The 23327-nt window shown below is 37.2% G+C and overlaps 1 protein-coding gene across 1 annotated transcript in view; it reads right to left on the minus strand.

Moving 5' to 3' along the window:
- The window catches only part of PMS1 (PMS1 homolog 1, mismatch repair system component), a gene marked incomplete at its 3' end in the record, with an annotated part of 75469 nt that overhangs the window by 47385 nt on the left and 4757 nt on the right, over positions 1–23327 (minus strand). Inside the window, exons 3-4 of the mRNA XM_080689620.1 lie at positions 14292–14394; positions 5670–5833 (exon numbers count right to left, since the gene is read on the minus strand). Coding sequence (XP_080545746.1) covers positions 5670–5833; positions 14292–14394 — 267 coding nt within the window. The remainder of the gene's footprint in view (positions 1–5669; positions 5834–14291; positions 14395–23327) is intronic.

A 23327-nucleotide genomic window follows, 5' to 3' on the forward strand; every position in this document is an offset into this window, starting at 1 on the left:
ATAGTGTAGACAGACACCAAAATCAGGAATCAACTACAGTTATAAATTTGACATATATGTGCTTTCCACCCTTTATTTATTTCATAGAACTTAGGCAAAATTAAAAAAAAAACAAAGCCAAGAAAAAAAAACATGAGAACTATTTGACAAATTTAGTTATTAGTTTGCAAGTAGCAAAAAACCCCTCCCAAACAACAACAACAACAACAACAATAAAACACAATTGATAATCAACAATAAGCCAATCTTACAGTATATCTAAAGGACATCCACCTTCATGAATTAAAAAGGAAACAAAATCAACCTACTCAAAGTTTCCAGGTTGGCAATGGAAGAGTAACTTTTTCAAAAGAAAGGGGCCTTTGAGTCACAATCCTAAATTGGAATCTCTGATTATACGGCCTCCGCAAACCTGGTGGGACTGGAGATGACCTTTAACACTGGTTAAATTTTGGCAAAAGAGTTTTCCTTGATTCCCCACAGGACAGCTAGAGCAAAGCCAGGACATTCAAAACACTTAGAGAAAACCACTAAAAGGCAAAAAGAAGAACAAAATGAACAAAGAACATTATGAATATAGCAGACTTGGGTTATAAGGCACGACTTGTTTATCTCAGTTTATAACCCAAATCGTCAGCCACCACCACAAAGAGTACTTCCACATAGACCTGAAAAGCTCTATCAAGAAATGAAGCCAACACATTTACAACCCAATCTCCATGGCCAGGTTCCTGTTTCTACGGAAGGCCTCGCCTCTTCCCAGACTAGCTGAAACCAGAGATTGCATCATTCTTCTAAAACACACACACACACACACACACACACACACACACACGCACGCACGCACGCACACACACGCACACACATGCACGCACGCACACACACAACTCCACAGATAACTGATCCCAATAGTCCTTAACACTCTTATAACATAGTGGTAGGAATAGGAGAGAAGCCGTTCTTTAAATCATGTTTCTTTTCTTTTTTCTTCTGGTACTGAAGATAGAACCTAGGAGCATTCTACCTCTGAGCTATATCTCCAGACCTATTTTATTTTTTGTTTTGAAACAGGGTCTCATTAAATTGTTAGGTCTCCCTAAGTTGCTGAGGCTGTCCTTGAACCAGTGATCCTCCTGTCTCAGCCTTCCAATCACTGGAATTATAGGCATGCGCCAAAGCACCCAGCATAAATTGTATTTCTTACAGTTAAAATCTTCTAGGCCAGGTGTGATGGTGAACAGGTGTAATCCCAGCACCTGGGAGGCTGAGACAGGAGGAAACAGGTTCGAAGCCAGCCTCCGCTACTTAGTGAGGCTCTCAGCAACTTAGTGAGTCTTTGTTTCCAAATAAAATAGAAAATAGGTCTGGAAGTGTAGCCCAGAGGTAGAAAACCCCTAGACTTGATCCCCAGTACAAAAAAAAAAAAAAAAAAACAAGGCCAGGCATGGTGGCACACGCTTATAATCCCAGTATTTGAAGACTGAAAAAGGAGGATCACAGTTGGTGGACAGCCTCAGCTACTTAGTGAAAGCCCTTTGCAACTAGTGAGACCCTGTTTCAAAATAAAGAATAAAAAATAGAATTGAGGGCGTGTCAGTCAGAGGTAGAATAACCCTGGTTTCCAACTCCAGTACCGCAAATAAATAAATAAATAAATAAATGAATGAATAAAATGAATAAATAAAAACTTCTTATAGCTGTGTGTGGTAGTGCACGTTTATAATCCCAGTACTCAGGAAGCTGAGACAGGAGGATCTGGGTTTGCAGCCAGCCTCAACTACTTAGTGAGGCCCTCTGCAACTTAGTGAGACCCTGTCAAGAATAAAAAATTGGGCTGGAGGTATAGCTCAGAGATAGAATACCCGTAGGTTCAATCCCCAGCACACCACACACACACACACACACACACACACACACACACACACACACACACACTCTCCTTTTAATATCAATGATATCTAATTCAGCTTTTGTAATACCAATGGGTCTCTAATTACTAAAACAAAATTCAGGGCAAAGGGACATAATTCAGTGAAAGAGCTCATGCTTTGCCTGTGCAAGGCCCAGCACTGCAGAACAAGACTTCAATACAAGTAATATTTTAAGATAGGCATTCAGGAAATCAAAAATTATGAAGTACAAGAGTAGCCTCTATTTGAAATAAAAAATTAACATTATGTTCTAAACTAGTGGCCCGTGAAATTATTTATGTCCTTTGGAATGACCAAATATACTAAACTGGTTTCAGATACTATCACACTGACAAAAATTTCTAATTTTGAGAAATAACTGCTTTACAAATAAAAATATACACAGTAAGACCTTACAGAGATTCAGGTTTTACAACTAAACCTGAAAACTCTAGGGCTCATCTAAGGAATAGTTCTACAATTCTCCAAATAATGCCGACTTTAAATAAACTCACTGAATCCACTTGTAAATTATTTTCCTTTGGCTGTCTCATTATTCAATATGCTTTCAAGGAACATGGTGATGAAAGAAGAAAAATACCTCTTTCTAACATAACCATACTGGCAAGAACATCAACATTATCAGTATTCAAAGAATGTCTTGGCAGGTTAAACCTTCATAAAAAGAAGGAACACTATCTAATCCAAGTTATCAAAATAGCAATAGTACTTCTCATACTATGTGCAGTATGATTGTTGGTTTATAATGCAGAAAAAAATAAAGACATCAGTGTTGTCATGCTTAAATTTTACATAAAGACAAAAAATTCTTCACAGAACACATAAAGAATGACAAGGTAAGCAATACTTAAAGGAAAAAAGGCTAAGAGCCTTTCAGTGTTCAGAGAGATTTAAGATAACATGTCGATGCTATTTTGGAAGTTTTAACAATATATTTTAACACTTTTTGAAGTACAACAGGATTGTTAAGAAACAAAGAAGAAGGACAATAATTAATACTAACAGAGAAAACGCTCAAAGACAGAAACCGTGTTCAAATTCAGCCCATGACCTCCTTGTGTATTAATAGCCAATACTAATTTTACTCTAAGACTTCTCATAATCTTACACTATTTCACTGTATAACACTCTCAGCTTACTCCCCAGAATGAACTATATCTTAAATTACTGAAGGCCATAAAAGGACTTGTATTTGCTTAATGTAAGTTCAGACAACAGTGTGCTCTGAAAATTATAAAATGCAGTACATTATAAACTACTGCTTTTTCTTCTCAAAAGCAAACACCCCATTGATAGTCTTATGTTGACTGGGAAAATGAGATCAACCTAAATTTCTAGAAGATATATACTTAACTTTAAATGAGTAAGTACTAATATGATCTCAATTCTGATATGCTCATTTAATCATATGAGGCAATAACAGTGCTTTTGCTATTATTAATTTTTTCTAATTCAAAATGTTTTAGTTCTTACTCACTTTTTTTTTAAAAACACACAATCCTATTTTTCTTCACATTTTACCTTTTTCATCTGTTTTCCCTTCCTCATTATGTTCCTTCTGACCTTGGGCTTTTCTTAACCTGGAGACATTTAACTTTTAATTATTGAAGGTCCTCTGGATCAAGAGGTCACAAGGTTATTTTTATGAGCAGGATGAGCCTCTATCCATCAACATCCAGAGGAATCATAGCATGGTAGAACTGGAAGGGATCTCAAGGTATCATTTGGTTAAGCTCTATGCCAGCAGGAACAGGTGGCTGACTATTCTTAATTTTTCTTCTTTTTTTTTTCAAAGATGACCAGAGATTTTGATCATAAACATTTCACCGTGGCTTAAAGATATAAGATAAAGGATCTCCTTGATAAATGAGTACAAAACACATGGAATAGAAGGAAACTGGGGGAAAAGAACTGCTGACCTCAGTACTATTACTAAAAAACATGAAGCAAGGCCTTTTACTGCTCTGATTCAAGTTCCTCCTACAAACAGAGAATGCTGGCTACCTCACAAATTCATTGTATATATTCTGAAATCTGAAAAATAATGTGATGTGGGACTAAAATGGAAAAAATGCAGTAGAGTATAAACAGCCTTCTTTCCAAGGCACGTTAGGTTTCAAATCCCATCTCAATAATTTCCTAGTTGTATAACACTGGGTGAAGCACTGAACCTCTGAGTTTAGTTAAGAGGACAACTGCAGAGCCGAGATGATGCCCCTGAATGTGTTTGTTCCTGTGCGGTCCTTGTAGATGAATGTGCTACTGCACACTCTAGCACCGCGCAGGTGCTCCTGAAACGTTCGTCCTCATTTCCACTGAACTTCCACACTGCTGTGGGATTCTGCTCTCCTTGCATTAAACGGCTCAAGGTGTTCGTGTGGAATCTGAGGAAAAACAGAACTGAGAAAATATATAAACCTTTCTTTCTCCAAAAATTCATCAAGTGGTAAGATGAATTTCTTTCCTTATCAGCCCTGCTCTGGAAAAAAAAAAAAAATGGAAAGAAATGACCTAGAGTTTCCTCAAAATAAGTAAATAAATATTTATAAACTCCTAAGGAAAAAGTTTAAAGATGAAATGTATCACTATACTGTAAAGTTGTGTGTGTGTGTGTGTGTGTGTGTGTGTGTGTGTGTGTGTGTGTAAATATGTATGTATGCATATTTTCTGGTATGGGGATTGAACCAGACATGTTCTACCTCTGGGCTAGACCCCCAGCCCTATTTTATTTATTTATTTATTCATTTATTTTGTGGTACCAGAGACTGAACTCAGGGAGATTCTACCTTTGAGTTACATCCCCAGCTATATTTATTTTTTATTTTGAAACAGGGTCTTACTAAGTTGCTGAGGCTGGCCTCAAAACTGGGATCCTCCTGCTTTGGCTTCCCAAGTACTGGGATTACAGGTGTGGGCAACCATGATTGGCATTTATTTTTTATTTTGAAATAAAAGTCTCCTACGTTGTTGAGGCTGGTCTTGAACCTGCAATCCTTCTGTCTCAGACTGCCAAATACTGGGATTATAGGAGTGTGCCCCCTGTACACCAACTGTAAACTCTTTATAAAGGAACAGAACAAGTCCTACTCATCTTCCTATTTTTAGAATCTATCATAACATTCAACAAGAAAGAAGACTCAAGTATTTCTTGGAAGAAATAGTCCATTGGGGTAATCACTCATCTTAGATATTAAGAAATATAAAGTGCAATTTCATGTAATTAGATGACATATTAAGGATTTTCTTTATATAATGAAGATAAAAGATACTACTAAGTGAATATGGACTGAATTTTTTAAAACAATCTACATATTGTTTTCAGGCTCCTTTAACCAAATATCATAAACTGGATAGCTTATAAACAAAAGAAAGTCATTTCTCACAGTTCTGGAGCCTGGGAAGACCAAGCTCATGCTCCAGCAGACTCAGTGTCTGGCGAGGGCCTACTTCCCTGGTCACAGATGGCACATTCTCATGGTGTGCTCGGATGGCAGAAGAGGGAAGGCGGTTCTCTGGGGTCACGAGGGCTATGCCTTCATGATCTAATCATCCCCAGCCAACATCCACCATAAAACCATCACTTTGGTGATTAGGTTTTCAGCAAATGAATTGGGTGTTATAGGGGATGGAAAACTTTCAGTCAGCAGCAGATATCTAAACTGGTATACATAAAATACACTGTCCCTTTATTATACTGTATACCCCCCAACAAACATTACAAAATACAATGATTCTTACCTTATTATGTACAAAAACAATCCTTAAGTCCGGTTTAAGGATACCATAGCTTATGAGGAGATCCTGGACCTTTTTTAATTCATCTTTACATTTTTTAGCAGTTGAGTAAAATTGTTTTCTTACAGGTAGATTTTTAAATAATTTTAAGGCAGTTACAGTTGTACCTGTTGGCAAATAAGAGAAAAGCACTATTCAGATTTGGAAAACTTTTACAGATCTTTCAAATCCACACTGCTCAGTAATTAGCCATCCCAATCAGTAAAGGAGGTTAATCCTTCTCCAAGTCTGGGAACCCAAAGAAGGCTCACCTTTGCAAACTATTCTGATGCTAGACTCTTCTATTTGTAACCTGCTAAGTAGATCTTTTCTGTGGTCTAAACAAGAATCATTTTATTTTTGCCACTGTCACATACTGGCTGGCATTCCAGGCTTTGTGTTGAAATCTTAGTGCCTCCGTGACCCCATTAACTTTTGCATCTTGAATGCCCGCAAACCCAGCGTCATGTGGACGTGCTGGTCTGCCACCAGCACAAACTGTCCTTAAGATAACTTGAAACACTGCTGTAGTGGCCTCTGAGCGCTTTGCTGGCTTAGGCATTCCCGAGTGAGCTGGGCACTCCAGGAATCTCTTTTCAAAATGACTCTGCCCTAAAAATTCATCGAAACAAATTTCCGTTTCTATGCCTTTGATCCTGTGATGGCTGTCACCATATTAACTTCTGAAATTCTCTTAAGACACCTTTCTTATTCCCGGGTGCAAAGATCTTGGCTTTTATCAATGCTCATTTCTCTCTGCTGATCGCTCTGGCAATTATAACCTCCTTGGCTGAAAATTTATATGTGCTTCTTTTCTGGCCAAACTGCAAGTTTTACAAAGCTTCCTGCTCTTCTTCTCACTATAAATCTGAACAAAAGTCACCCAGTTGCAATCATGCCACTGCCTAAAGCCAGGCATGGTGGCGCATGCTTTTAATCCCAGCACTTGGGAGGCTGAGACAGGCGGATCGCACAGGTTCAAAGCCAGCTTCAGCTACTTAGTGAGGCTCCCAGCAACTTAGTGAGACCCTGTTTCCAAATAAAGTAGAAAATAGGTCTGGGAGGATAGCCTGGAGGTTCTACCCCCAGTACCACCAAAAAATAATAATAATAATAATAATAATAATAATAATAATAATAAAATAAATCATGCCACTGCCTGAAGACTGCCTTTCCACTGTGACATTTCTTCTGCCAGATAAACTAGCTCAGCACTTTTAAGCTCAGCCTCCCATAAAGGCTCAGGCAATAACAAAATGCAGCTAAATTATTCGCCAGGATGAAACATGGGTGGCTTCTAGTTCAGTTCCCAATAGTCTTTGACTGTCTGCATTTCCATCAGCATTATGGTCTTCTGATTCCTTCCCACAAGTACCTGTTAAGCTCCACTTAAAGCATACTAGACTTTCTCTAGCATAATCATCCAAACTTTTCCAGATTCCTCCCATGAACCTATTCAAAGATTTGCCCATATCATCAAGTATGGTTATAGCTATCAACCCATGTCTCAATACCAATTTTCTGTGCTGAGTAGCTTTGTTACTGTAATAGCATACCTGAAACAATGAACTTAAAAAAGAAGACAGGATTACTTTGTTTCACAATTTTGGAGGTTCTAGAACATGATCAGGCAGCCCTACTGCTTTTGGCCCATGACAAGAAAATATATCATGAAGGATCACATGACAAGGAAGCTGCTCTCCTCATAGAAACTAGAAAGCAAAGCGAGTGGACGATAAGGGAACAGACTCCCAACATCACCTCAAGGGCACACTCCCAGTGACCAAAAACCTCCTGTTGGGATCAAGTGTTAACACAGAGGACCAGTTGAGAGCACCCATTCAATGAATACTTTGGACGTTGTATATTATTGGTTCCAGAATTTTCATTTGGTTCTTTTTTAGTTTCCATTTATCTACTGAAACTCTCCATTTAATGATTTTAAGCATTATTTTTTTCAAAATTATTTAACATATCATTTGACAAAATAGTTGTTTTTAAAGTTCTTGCATGTTAATTCAAATATCTGGGTCATCTTTGACTTTGCTTATAGTATTTTTTTCTCTTGAATATGGATTGTACTTTCCTTTCTTGATATCATTCAAGACTTCTTTTTTCAAGAAATATTGTATAGAAGAACAACAGATATCAAAGAATATTATTTTCCCCCAAGGGAAGCTCTTCATTTCCTGCCAAGCAGGTAAAGGACAGAAGTCTTCAATCTAATTGGGAATTTATTTGGGTTACAGATTAGATGACTCTTTATTTAGTTCCAGTTAACCTCTGTAGCCAATGTTTCAAAGATGAAATTAGTCTTTGTCCTCTCGAAAGGTTTTAAGAACTCTCTTTCTCTAAGTCAGTCCCAAATTTGTTCATGATGGCTCACTTAGAAAAGTACTCAAGAGATTCAGTGCTGAGAGTGAACTCTGTCTGCATTTGAAATCCCACACTTTAGTCTGTCAGGTCAGTCCACATGGCGACATTAAAAACTTCAGTTGAGCCAGGTGCAGTGGCACAGAACTGTAGTCTTAGTACAAACCTGAAAGGCTGATATAGTAAGATCACTGGTTCAAAACCAACCTTGTAGCTTAGCAAGACTGTTTCAACATAAAAATATAAAGGGATGGGGATGCAGCTCAGAGGTGGAATGTCCCTGGGTTCAACCCTAATGCCAAACTCTCCTCCCCCCCAAAAAAACAATCCCCACTTTATTTTATTTTTCTTAGTGCTCTATAAGCTCTCTTATCTGTGGCAGACTTGTTCCTTTGTCCACCTGTTCCTCCAAACTCAGATAATGCTTCCAGGGATACAAATGGTCACCAATCCCATCTTATGTAGGAAATGGTAGTCTTTCTCTTGAACTTAGTTCACTTAAATTCCTCTTTGATACAGTGTTCCAACAAGTTTAAAAGATAAATATGTTTTGTTTTTAATTGTGAGGTTTTGTTTCCCTTCCCTGCTACACAGGGAACAATGTTCTCTTTTATATTCACCACTGTTCCCTTACTGAAAGGTTATAATCTCATGTCTTCTCATCTACCATCTTTAAGCTCAAGTATCGACTTTTCTGAAAAACTTCCCTCTAGGCAGCTGGTGGCTTCACTTTAATGTCACTACGCATTCACTCATCTGTATTCCTCATTATTCTGTGAGTTCTGTGAGCATCTACTGTGGCTATGAACAGACAGACGGATGGCAGGAACAAATCAACAGGGTGAAATATAAATGACAATGCAAGTGAAAATATTATGTGTTCATTTTTAAATATTATATGACTCAAAGACCACCCTATACCTAATATTTTGTGTATGCATATGTGTGTATGTCTATGTATGTTTTGTGGTATTAGAGATTTAACCCAGGAGTGCTCTACCCCTGATCTATGCCCCCATCCTATCCATCCATCCATCCATCCGTCCGTCCGTCCATCCATTTCGTACTGACGATGAAAACCAGGGGGATTCTACTGCTGAGCTATAGCCTTAGTCCTATTATATATTTTATTTGGCAACAGGATCTTACTAAATTATGGAGGACCTCACTAAATTGCTGAGACTGGCTGCGAATATATTATCCTTCTGTCTCAGCCTCCCAAGTACTAGGAGGACAAATGTGTGCCACCAGGCCTGGCTTTATTAATAATTTTATTTTTGTAGTACCAGAGATGGAACCCAGCGGCATTGTACCTCTGAGCTACAGCCCCAGCCCTATTTTTTTTAAGTCTTTTTATTTTCAAAACAGGGTCTCACTGAGTTGCAAAGGGCCTCGCTAAGTAGCTGTCCACGAACAGCGATCCTCCTGTCTCTGCTTCCCAAATGCTGGGATTACAAGTGTGTGCCACCATGCCCGGCTTTATTAATAATTTTAAAATAGGGTTTTACTAGCCCCGTCCTGGTGGTACTTGCTTGGGAATACTTTGGAAGCTGAGACAAAAGGATCCAGGTTCCCAAGTACCTTAGTGAGGCCCTCTGAAACTTAGTGACACACTTTTTCAAAATAAAGAATAAAAAATCTCAGGCTGAGGGTATAGCTTGGAGGTAGAAGGTCTCTGGGTTAACTCCCCAGCACCATAAAATAAAATAAATTTTCACTAAATTGCCTAGGCTGGTTTCAAACCTTTGATCTTCCTGTTTCAGCTTCCCAAGTAACTAAGATCACAGGCATGGGCCACCATATCACACTTCGAATCTGTATATTAATAATTATCGCTTTGTCATCAAAACATACTCTTTCAGAATAAACAGAATTACTTTTGAGATACAAATTATATACCTGAATAAAATTTACAGATAGAAAGAAATTTTCTGTTTCCAAATGAAATGTATATCATGAAAATAAAAGTAAGTACTAAGTAATACTGGCCAACAGGCATGAGGCCACAGTAATACTATCATATTTTACAAGAAAACTGCTTAGGTCAGTAACTTTAGCACATTCTTCTAACACCAGAATTAATTTGCAGTCCTGTCATATGCTCCGTTATATTTTCATATGACCCTATGTTACAGCACTTTTTCAAGGCAGCTATTTTTATTCCTAATGCAGCAGTTTGGGTTCCTACATGTATTAGAAAGCATTCCTAGCTATTTAATAAATAGTTACATTCTTTAATTATGAACACTTTCAGTATATGCTCAATCTCACATAGAATTTACAAAGAAGGTGATGCTTTAATAACAGCTGAGTAAGTGTTGACATCTCCTAAGGCAGAAGTACTGGGGATACTAAAAGAATTTGTCCAGGAGGGTAAATCAATTTAGAAGCTTAATACTGATTGTCTAAGTTAGTAAAGGAAACAGAAGTAGCCAGGTGTAGTGGCACATGCCTGTAACCCCAGTACAGAGGAATCTGAGACAGGAGCATTACAGATTCAAGGCCATCCTCAGCAATTTAGTGAGATCCTGTTTTAAAATAAAAAAGGATGGGGTGTAGCTTGGAAGTAGAATGCTCCTGGGTTCAATCTCTAGTATAAAAAGGAGGGAAAAAAAAGAAAGAAAAGTGATAATAGAAAAAGATATGGCTAAAACAAGTCAGCAAGGCATTCTAGCTCCAAGCTACACCCCCAGCCCTATTTTTTTTCTTTCTTTTTTTAGTCTTTTTATGTTTGAAACAGGGTCTCACTGAATTGAGGAGGGCCTCACTAAGTAGCTGAGTCTATCCGCAAACCATGATCCTCCTGTCTCTGCCTCCCAAGTGCTGGGATTACAAGCGTGTGCCACAATGCCTGGCCCCAAATCAGCATTCTTAATAAAATAATTTAAAATCTGGAGATTTACTTTTATATTTTTTGTTAGTTTTTCTTTTTAAATCAGGTATAGTGGCTTTAATATGTAAGTAAAGAGAAGGCAAGGGATTAAAATGACATACTGTTAAACATATAAATCATTTAAATGGTTAAATTAACCCATTAAAAAAGTACCTATACCCAGAAAAACTAGAACTGAAATTTCCTGTAAGCTATTTTTAAACGTTTTAAAACACATCTTTTAAAGGAGTAATAAATTTTCCAATGCTCAAGTAAGAGTTTGTTGTAAGATGTTCATGTAACTATAGTTATGCTATCTACAGTCCTATCAGATATGAAGAACAACTGCTAAGCAAGGATGTTCACAACAGAGCAGAAATTAAGCTCCAAGAACCCTAAATGCACAGGTATAAATTAGGATGGCTGAACTGTAGTTTTATCTTACACAGAAAATATTTAAATGGAAGCTAATGACAGCTGGTGAAATGTGAGTCTGTGATTCAATCACTCAAAAACTATCAGCACTAAGCAATATAAATGTAAAAGGCCTCTGAGAATATTCATGGATTTTTATATGTCCACCTATAGCAACTTGAAAATAAGATTTTGTTTTTTGTTGTTGTTATGTCCTATAAACAATCAGCTGTAATTAGGTGAAAAAAACTGAGTTGTGAAAGGCAATTGCTGGTTTTGCAATTATTGACCTTTCAAGTATGTTGTTTCGTAAGATAAAAGAAATAGGCTAAAGAAAAAAAGGTTCACTTACTGACTATAAAAGTTCCTTAATATGCATACCTGGTCTCACTTACTAAAGGTACAAGATGAGGTCAGCAGGCAAAGGAAAATCAACCAGTAAAGGGCAAAGATCAAATGGAGTCCATATTTAAGGACTGTTATTTCCTAGTTCCCATGGAGATGAATACATAAAAGCATGAGAAGTATGAGTGCTGCATAGTTACTGGCCATCCAGATTAGAACGTTACTACTAAGATAAAAATAAATACATTTAAGTTTTATAAGGTGACTAGATTACTTCAAAGTACTCTACTGGACAGCCACTCAAGTATCTCCTAATGGTTTCCTAGTATGAACTCCTATGACCTGGGTCAGGGCTTTCTGGAGAGGGATTACATAAATAAATAAATAAATAAATAAATAAATAAATAAATAAATAAATATGCCTTCTCTTTCTCCTAACAGTAGAACAATTAAATTCTATTATTTAAGTAAAAATATGTATAATATTTGCTATTACATAGCAAACTAAACAGTAGACTTAATTTTTTTTTTTTTTTTTTTTTTTTTGGTGGTGCTGGGGATGGAACCCAGGGGTATTCTACCTCTGAGCTCCACTCCCAGCCCTATTTTTATTCCTTTTTTTGAAACAGGGTCTCACTGAGTGGCAAAGGACCTCACTAAGTATCTGAGGTTGTCCGCAAACTGAGATCCTCCTGTCTCAGCCTCCCAAATGTTGGGATTACAAGGGTGTGCCACCACACCTGGCTTAAGTTCATTTTCCTTAGATGAAAAAATTTACAAATTTTTGTTTTTGTAGGAGTTCCTATTAACTTTTTCCTAAGTGGATATAAAAATATTAATTCCTATTGGGCAAAAGCAATCAACATCTATGCTAAAAATTTATAAAAAATGAAACAGCAAATCTAGAATCAGAATTGATATAAGAAAATAAGTTTCAGTGAAAACAGAGTCATTTTAAAAATCAATAAATCCAATAATTTAACTTTAAAACTGGACGGAATAAACCAGAAGAAAGACAATACTTGGTAAATTATAAAGAAGAACAATAAAAGTGAACGTGAATTTAAAATACAAATTAGAGGAAGGTAAACAAAAAACCCCAACAATTTCCTTTTCCCATCTAAAATTCTTTTGAACATGACCCTAAAGAGGACAAAACTTTAAAATTTTCTTAACTTTAATCATCTCAGGATCAGAAATAGGAACATGAAGAAGATTAAAGAAAATGTGTGAAATGTAAGCGGAGTGAGATTTTCCCCTTTACTAGTTTTTCTGGGTTTTTTTTGTTTTGTTTTGTTTTGTTTTGTTGCAGATTTGAGGATGGAACCCAGGGGCATCTGACCTCCAAGCCACACCCCCTGCCCTATTTTTTACTCTTTATTTTGAAACAGGGTCTCACTAAGTTGCAGAGGGCTTCACTACATAGCTGAGGCTGTCTGGAAACCGTCATCCTCCGGTCTCAGCCTTCGAATGCTAGGATTACAAGCGTGCGCCGCCACACCCAGCTCCTTTACTAATTTTTTAAGAATAACTGAAGCCATACATGGTGGATCACGTTTGTAATCCCAGCATCTGGAGCTAAGACAGGAGGATCGCGGTTCTCGAACAGCCTCAGCTGCTTAGCGAGGCCATTTATAATTCGGTGAGACTCTGTTTTAAAAATAAAAAAGACTAAAAAATAGGGCTGAGGGTACAGCCTGTACGCAAAAAACAAAAACAAACAAAGAAAAAAGAATTGAAAGACATATCAATTAAAATGTAGTGAAATTAACATACGAATGTGCAAAACAGTAAAGAAGTATTAGTAGGAACAGTAATATATTTATTTGCCTCGAAATAATACAGAAAGGTGCCAGGTGTGATGGTGGACACCTCTCATCCCAGCACTGGAAGGCTGAGAAAGAAGAGAATCAAGGACAGTTTCAGTAACATACTGAGATTCAACAATCTAGAGAACCTTTATCAAAATAAAGAAGGGCCGAGGGTAGAGCACTGATGTAGAATGATTCTAGGTTCAATCCCTGATACTGGGAAGGATCACACACACACACTACAGACAGGAAGACGGTAGAAAGGGGATGAGGATATTAGAAAAAAGAAACTGGTGTGGCTCTAACTGAGCAGTGAGCCTACTATCCTATGTACTTGTGCATATGTTTGACATTTTTCATAAATGAATATATTTCAAATGATTTGTTTAATCATAATATTTTAATGCTATGGTTGATCTTTATTATACATCAATGGCATCTTAATTTATAGAGCTTATAAATCTTTATAATATTTCAATAAAATATTATACTCCATTGTTAAGGAAGATGCTGGTGATGCAGTAATTGGAAAATTCATGTTCTTACAGATATTACTACTCCATGGACTTATCCAGTCTCTCACATAGCTCCTCCCAAGAATAATTCTTAAGTCTTTATGCAGTTCATAGCTAAAGGATAAATGTTTGCTTTAAAGTCACCTAGACTTTATCAAGACCAAATCTAAAATAATACATTTTAGTTGAAGGAGTAACGTTATTTTTAACAAACAAGCCAGAAAAGGTAAAGAATGTTATAAAATTTCTCTCTTACCTTGACCAAGGTGTGAAGGTTTTTGAGAAACTATGTGACCACTGCCATTTAAAACATATTGAGTGCTAAAATTATCAGCAGTTGTCCTCGTTGTAATTAAAACCTAGAAATTAAAAAAATCTTGTAGTAAAAATTTCCACTTTAGATATTACAATGGGATCACTATAAAATTAGATTTGAACTATGTTGATAAATTCTTATGATCATTTCTCCTAAAATTACATCAAATAAACAATAGAACAGCTCATCTTTCCGGCTGCAAATCACTGACTTTTGGATATTTTAATCAAGCCACTCAAACACATACCAGTATGCCTGAAATGGTTATTTGTATTAAATATCATCTGTATTAAACATCAATTTTATTAAATAGCTGTAAAAGCAAATATTTCAATTGCCTTAGGGGAACCTGCTATTTAACAGGCTATTTCTGTAAATTTGTGCACAAATAAATAATAATCCTTAGGTAAACTAATCACTTAATAACCTGGGTTAAACAGGATCTCTGTATTTTAAGGTTATGGTTAAAAAGTAAATTATACATATATACATCTAAGAACATTTTCTTCCTTAAACTTACTAGTTAAAAAATGTGAGCTTTAAAAATAAAAGCATGAGCCAGGTACGGTGGCACACGTCTGTAATCCCAGTACTAAGGAGGTTGAGACGAGAGGAAAACAGGTGCTAGGGCAGCCTTAGCAAATAGTGAGGCTCTCATCAACCCCTGTTTCAAAGTAAAAGTAAAATAAGGCTGAGAGTATAGCTCTGAGGTAGAATGCCCTTGGGTTCAATCTCCAGTACTTTACTCAGTATAAAAGTATTTCTTCAGAGGTTAGTCAAAGAAATATACATTTAAAAATGTCTGCATTATTTTAAGCTACCCTTACCCTATTTAACTAACTTATGAGAATAGTAGAATAGTCACAATAGTAATTTTGTCACAAAATAACAAAGGTGAGGCGTGGCTATGCTGGCAAGAAAGCAAGGTGGACAAGGAAAAGCCACATATGGTGAGCATTGACCCAAATTTGGGAGCCATGTTTCTTCTTGCCTATCCCTGGACTCAACTGAGCTGAATATTGTTAAAATGCATCTACATAATTTAGCCACAGAGATCCAGCTCTGCAGTTGAAACTCATCTGGGGTCAGATGGGTCAATTCTGTTACTCCATCATAGCCAAGCAGATTTACCGTAGATTCGCTCTCAAAGTCAAGCTCATAAAACCCTTACTATGGGCACAGAGTCACGCTGCTATTTCTGTGGTAAGTATTCCAAAAAAGCTGCACCTAAAACAAAACCGTGAGCTTCTGTGTACTCTTAAATGATTGTTCTACTTCTTGGAAAACACATTCCATGAAGTTCCCTTTGTACCTCCATTACTCCCTGGCTTTCGCACGTGCAATAAAACATATAACCCTTTTCTTTGGCTAATCTCATTTAACGTCATGTTCTCCAGGTCCCACAGGCATGATGGGGGTGGTCTGAGGGAGGAGGGGGAGTTCATGAAGGAAACACTTCCACTGATATTATGTACATATGTAAGAAACCACTGCCAATCTCAAGACCCTGTCTGGGGAAGGGGGAGTCGGGAGGGAGACGGAGAAAGCTCACCAAGTTCTGTGTGCATCTATGTCTCCATCACTATGAACCACACTATGATGTGAGATTACAATGCACCAGTGAAAGTATTAAAAATACATTCCATGGTTCAAAAGTTATAAAATTGTTTAAAAATTCCTAATAATTAATCTTAATCTTCCCTGCTACAACCCAACTGTTGTGTATCCAATAGCGATTCCTCTGGTAAAGTTTATTCAAAGAACAAAGAGGACAAAGATTGCCACAAATTTTCTTTCCTGTATATTTACTCATTCCACAGATGTCCCTTTAAAAACAATTCTACATTTAACCAACCCCTTCTCCAAAATGCCAAGGTCAATTGAATTCTATTTCTATTCTCCAAAGAGCCAGCCACCTGACCTACAGTTGGTATCACTGAGCAAAGGCAGCCCTGGAACTCTGAGTCCCAGTACTAGCTTTGCCAGTGGCTTCTAGACAGTCCTGAATAAATGATTACACGATCATTTTTGAGAGTAGGGTGATGATAAGATGAAGATGATGCTAATACTCTATAAGGTTACATGGGATTTTGCTTCAACCACTTCAAAGCATTTTATAAGATATTAATTTGTTCCTCCTTTAAACATATTAATGAATAGTAAATATACTCCAGCTTCGGTGAATATAAGCTAAAGTGATAAAAAGTGAAATTGGGCTTGAGTGTTCTTAATGTAACATTTATGTTAAAGTAAATAGAACACAAAGTATTTTCCAAAAGTAAAATTTCTTAAATCACAACTTGTAGGGCCCTATGAAAATTTATTTTTATGGAAGATGCTTTGAAATTTATAAAGACAGTGAAAGAAAGCACACTTAGAATGTTTCAAATTCATGAAATACAGTGTCCTCAGAGGAAGGAATTGTATTTCAAGAGTTCATTTCATCATATGACCCTGTGTCCTGGGCAGGAAACCTTTTCTTGTACCAGGCACAGATTCAGAATGTGTTAGCAGTACAGCGGCTAGCATCTGAACCCGCAGTGACTCCGTCATCAGGAGTGTCTCTAATATTACACACTCATACTGGTGATTCTTATTAGAGGCACTAAGGAATCATGGAAGTGAGTGAATCCAGTGGCATCAAGAAAAGGAAATAAAGAAACATAATATTTTAGGAAGAGAAGTTTTATACGTGTGTAGAGTACCTCAGGGCTTAGGATAGCTATCAGTTATTAAAAACTGGTCTGTTTTAAGAACTGTTGTCATAGCCGGCATTGTAGTACATATTTGTAATCCCAGTACATGGGAGGCTGAGACAGGAGGATCACAGGTTCTTGGCCAGCTTCAACATCGTGGGCACTTCACAACTTAGTGAGACCCTGTTTTCAAATAAAAAATAAAATAGGGCTGGAGGTGTAGCTTGGAGGTAGAATGCCCTTGGGTTCAAGCCCCAGTACATCAACACCACCAAAAAAGAACTATTATTATAACAAAATTTAAATTATGCAGTTTTTTTCTAATGTTTGAATAAAAAGTAAATTAAAAAATTAGAAAGTTCCTGGAAATTCAAGCAAAAATCTTTTCTTGACAAAAATTCATTTTAGGTAATTATGATAAAGCCTTATGGAGGGGCTGGCTTGTTTTGCTTTTTTTTTTTTTTTTTTTTTTTTAAGTGTTTGATTTTAGCTGTGTGTGTGTGAGAGAGACATGGAGTGTTTTGTTTTCTGTGGTGTTGGGAATCAAATCCAGGGCCTGACATATGCTAGTCAAGTCTTCCACCACTGAGCTACAATCTCAGCCCTGGATTAAACCTTATTTTGAGACAGGGTCTTGCTAAACTGCCTAAGCTGGCCTTGAACTTGTGCTCCTCCTGCCTCAGCCTTTTTCAAGCAGCTGGAAAACAGGTATGTGCCATTACATGTGGCTAGCTTTACAAAAGCGTTCTATTACCTGTGAGAAAGCTGTATTCAGGAAGCAGAATATTCCAAATGCTTCAAAATTTTCCATGCATACTCCTGACTAGCACTCTACTGCCACAGCTATACAGGATGTAGGAGGCACCCAACACTGAGGAAAAGGAGTCAGGACCGTCCACTTGGCCTAGAACCATCAGAATGACGGTGAGGGCTTCTCTTTTCCCTTTTCTAACTGTGTGGGCCCACCAATAAGGAGTGCCAACTCCCTTTTCAAAACAGAATGACTTAGCTTCCCATTCTGTCCCATAAGCCATGGAGGCTTAACATGGTGTAAAACAAAATCAAATCTACAGATCCTGTATTCCAACTTCACAAAATTATATATAATAAACTTGACAGGTCAGAATAATACCCACCACACTGTAACAACTTTACAAATGTTGAATAGATGAATCAACAAAAAGGAGTGCAATATGGAAAATGGCTGGCAATTCTTCTGAGGTAAAATACGAGAGAAAGATAAAAAAGTCCTTATACTACAGAATGAAGGCTTTTGGTGATAATTAGAATTTACTTATGAATGGATATAAAGTTTCAGGAAGGACCTCCCAAAAATGTGGAGGAATCTGCATATACTTTGAATGTGGAGGAATGAAATACTGCTTGTAGACAAGGGAATAAGCAAGACTGATGACTTAATCATCTATCTGATACAGCTGCATACTGCTCCTCTCATTCAAGTTCAAAGTAAAAACAATTTTCATCTGCATGGTACATAATATTCAAGTTAATTTAATATGTATTATTTTATTCGACTTCCAAATCATTATCATCACTTAGTAGAGGAAAAATAACTCTCTAAAAAAAACTATCTTATGCCTTTGGCCATGAGTCTCTTATTCAAATTGACTTGGGATCTAGAATTAGGCTTGTGATTCCTGGGTTTAGAGTTTGTTCTGACTTTAAGAAAACAAAGGTATAATTTAGCTTCCACTTAAAATCCAGTTCAAAAAGCTTAAATTAGTTTCTTAAACATTTCTTTGGAGGGCATAGTATAATTTATATTTATAACATATTAGACAATAGAAACAATATATCCAATATAATTCATGTGTGTGTATGTATGTGTGTGTGTGTATTGCACTAGGGATTGAAACCAGGGTATTCTACCTCTGAGTTCTACCCCCAACACTATTTTATTTTAATTTTTTCAGGATATTAAAATATTTATTAAGATAATTTAGCATAAAAGAAAAATTATCAGCTAGCTGGGGCTGCAGACTCTCAGGGCAATTGTTAGAGCTGCGCCAACACTCTTTTATTTTGAACCAGGGTCTCACTAAGTTGCTGCGAGTGGCTGAGAACCTTTGATCCTCCTGTCTTAGCCTCTTTAAAACAATCTAATAAAAAGTAATTTTAACAGCTGAAATTTGGGGGGACAGTCTTCATAAGTAGAAGTACATTCATGATAAATCGTAAATTCATAAATCTGTAACATGGCCACTATGTTAGACACAGTCCACAACTGAATGTGCTATGTTGACGCGACTGGCAGAGGTTGTTTGTTTACACCAGCACCACCACAGACACCTGAGTAATGCGCTGCCCTAAGATGGTTCGCTGTCACAAGGCGACAGGGATTTCTCACTCTACTATAATCTTATGGGATCATTATCACAAACTATGTAGTTCAGTTGCTGACTAAAACATCACTACAGCCTAACTGTATTTTACATGTAACCGACATTGACAAACATCACTTTCTGTATTTCTGAAATACCATTCAGAATCCTCCTAGGTAACTTTTTATCTTTTTATACTGGGGATTAAACCCATGGGAATTCTGCCTCTAAGCCTCACCCTGAACTCCTTTTATTTTCTTATTTTAAAACAGAGTCGTGCTACATTGCTGAGGGTCTCACTAATTGCTGAGGCTGACCTCGAACTTTTGATTCTTCTGTCTCAGGGTCCCAAGTATGGCATTACAGGTATGCATGACTGTGCCCAACTCATCCACATAACTTTTAACTTGGCTCTGGCAACTAATTTATTGAGCTTACCACTACCACCTGGGTACATTTATTATTTCAATATGGAGGCATTGTTAAACTTATATATACCTTTTTAAGTGTATTAATAAGAAGGAAACATAACATGGAGAACCCAGTACTGAAAGCCATGAAACTGAATTCTTGGGTTTTTCATGGAAATACTATGTGTCCTAAAGGGGGTCACAATTTTCATATTCCATTTACTTCACATAATTTCTCTGAAATAAACTACCTAGCACAACACCTTGCATATAGTAGACCATAAAAAATTAGTTATGATTAATATGGTTAATATTCTAATATGGTTATTAGAAATTATTTTGAAGTTGGCGTAGGAGATAGCATTTGGCTTCACAAGACTCCAGTTTCCTCATCAGTAATATGGAGACAGAGCCAAAGAACACCTATGTTGTAGGAAGGCTCACCCATAAAGTGGGCTTTCAGATAGGTATTAGTGAGCAAGCAGTTTTTGAGGAAGTGCTCTGGAATACCTCTGTGGGGACAGGCCAGAGCTATACTAAAGGGACCAGGCCAGTCACTGGATGCAGGCTACCCTGCATGACCTGAGTAGGCTCGCTCTCTCCAGCTGAATTAAAGGCAACCTCCTAAGGGAAGGTTACTTGTGAGTATTCAGTCACCAATAATCTCAGTAGCACCCAGTTCTAAAATGGGGGATCTGGACAGTGCACTAAGGCCCACTACTCCTACCAGGATCCCTTCCAGTTATAGCTTTCCTTTAACTTTCAGGTACAATCAAAACCTAAATCATCATCACAAAATCTGTGACAAAATAATACCTGCTATAAGATCCCATTTATATAAAGTTTAAGAATAGGCAGAACAAATCTGTGTTGGCAGAGACCAGAAGAGCAGTTACCTCTCAAGTACTGAGTAGGAAAAGAAACCTTCTGGGGTACTGACAGTGGTCTTTATCTTAATCTGGAGTATATATATAAAAATGTATTACACACACACACACACACACACACACACACACACACACACACACACACGTATGTGTTTTCCCCAAATTCCTGTAAGAAAGAGGAGGATTCCATGAAATGCTCTATGAATATGAATATTTTTTAAGATAAACAAGTGCTTAGCACTGCAGTGTATAAATTGCAAATCTTAATCGTTTGAAAGTTACAGGGTTTTTTTTTTTTTTTTTTTCTTTCAGTACTGAAGATGGAACCCGGAGGCCTACTACCTCCATGCTACACCCCAACCCTATTTTTTATCCTTTATTTTGAATCAGGGTCTCACTGAGTTGCAAAGGGATTCACTAAGTAGCTGAAGCTGGCCACAAACCACAACCCTCCTGTTTTAGCCTCCCAAATGCTGGGATTATAAGCATGCGCCATCATGCCTCGCTAAAAGTTTACAGTTTTTTATTGTGATACTCTGATGATTCTTTTGTAATTTTGACGGGCAAAATTATTTTAATTATAGTCAAGGTCCTCTGAGCCTCAAAAGTAAGTGAGAAAATGATAAATGTGGACATTGAGTGGGCTTAAGTAACAAAAAAAAAAAACAGGATAAAGAGTGACCAATAAAGATATACTTGAAAAACTATACTGCCTACAATGAGACCTACAAAGAAGATTTGGATAAATCACATAGCTCAAAGAAAACACTAAGTATAGTGCTGCCACCTAGCAGGCAAAGCTGATTATGACCAATTTCCAGTCTGAAAGGCAAATATATCTTATAGAAAATATAGACAGGCCAAAATATATCAAAATATATATTTTCTGATAATACTCTATCAAAACAACTGTTAAAGGCTATCCACCAGTTTGGACAACAGCTAAAAAATCAAATATTCATGTTCTAAAATAGCCACTGAGAGCTCAAGGAACAGTACTAGTACTGGGAGGTTCAGAGACCCCTGGTACAATCCAATACACTTTAAAAACAGACTTTTTGTACAAGATCTAGGATTGTAATTTCTATATTCTCTAGGGAGAAGGATGGGCAATGCCCAGATGTACCTTCTAGTTGCTAGTTGCTCTTTTCCAAAATCTATTTGAAGGCTGAGTGAACTCTAAATAAAGCAAGTGCTGAGTAAGACAGAGAAGCACACGGTGTGCTAGATTTTGGGTAGAGGTTTTAAGAGTGCACTTAAGGATTGCTTCCTTTAAGAAGATCTGAACATCTGGATGCCAACAAAGGCGAAACCCCAGTTCAATAGCAAAATCTCCCACTTAGACTGAACCACCATTGGCCCATTTAGGAGAACACCTTATAGAGCCCCAAAGTCAAAGAGAAAGTGAATACCTAGGTAGGACCCTATCTACAAAAAAATTGAGAAAACTTTAACTATGCCACAATGATTCTGAAGAACACATCACTGTTGAGAAGACTGTGCTACTAAATAGATGCCCAAAGACCAGAAGATGAACCAGCAACCATTATCTCATGCCCATGCCACTTTTATACTGACAACAGGTATGAAATGCAATCATTTTACTGTACTTGATCATTCTCGCTTAAATCGGATCTTCCAGCCTAAGCACAAATAAAGTATTACAAAATCACCTTGTGACCCTTTCAGGCACAGAGATACTGTCATGCAATAAAACAGAGTCCAACAGCAGCATAGAGGAACTAGTCAAATCGGGTAATCAAACACAAACGAGATACATGGAAAGGAAGAGATCAAGAATACAGATGGGCTTTGCCACAAACTGGTTATAAAATCTGGGGCAGGGACAGTGTAATGTAATTGGCATAATGCAAGTAAGCATTTCAGGCACTGGACTATTACAAGCGACTAACCAGAAGTCAGAAGAGTCATGCTCTAGAATTCAACCTGCCTCTAAAAGTCTATGGTTTAGAACATATCCATTCATACCTCTAGAACTCAGCCTTACTGTTTGTACTGACCAAAGTATGTTCCACAGAACAAATAAACAAAAGAAATTTGTTTCTCAATAAAAGGACGTCATAATCACGTAGATGGAGCAAACTGTACTTACCATAAACTACTACCCTTAAAGATTCACAATGTCCTATACTACAGAAAAGGCTCTGAGAATGCTAAATGTTTTACTTTAATACAGAAAAGGCTCTGAGAATGCTATATGTATCATTTCCAAGCTAAAGATCCACTAAACTGCCTTCTCCTCTAATAAATATTAACGTTGCAAAGCACACATTGCTGTTCCTCAACGAATTAAAAGTAGAATTATCACCTGATACAAGTCCACTTCTGGGTACATTCTCAAAAGATGTGAAAGCAAAGACTCAAACATATATTTGTACACCCATGTTCAGAGCAACATCATTCACAACAGCCCCAAAGTGGAAGCAGCACAAGTGTTCAGCAACAGATGCATGAATAAACAAAATGTGCTACATATACAAGATGCACCTTATTCATATTATTCATCTTATAAAGAAGAGAAATGCTGGTACATATTACAGTGTGTATGAATCTTGAAGACATTATGCTAGGCCAGACGTGAAAGGACAGATATTGCGTGATTCTGCTTTTATAGGGTACC

Source organism: Muscardinus avellanarius (assembly GCF_963383645.1).
Source record: "Muscardinus avellanarius genome assembly, chromosome: 2".
Classification (NCBI taxonomy): Eukaryota; Metazoa; Chordata; class Mammalia; order Rodentia; family Gliridae; genus Muscardinus; species Muscardinus avellanarius.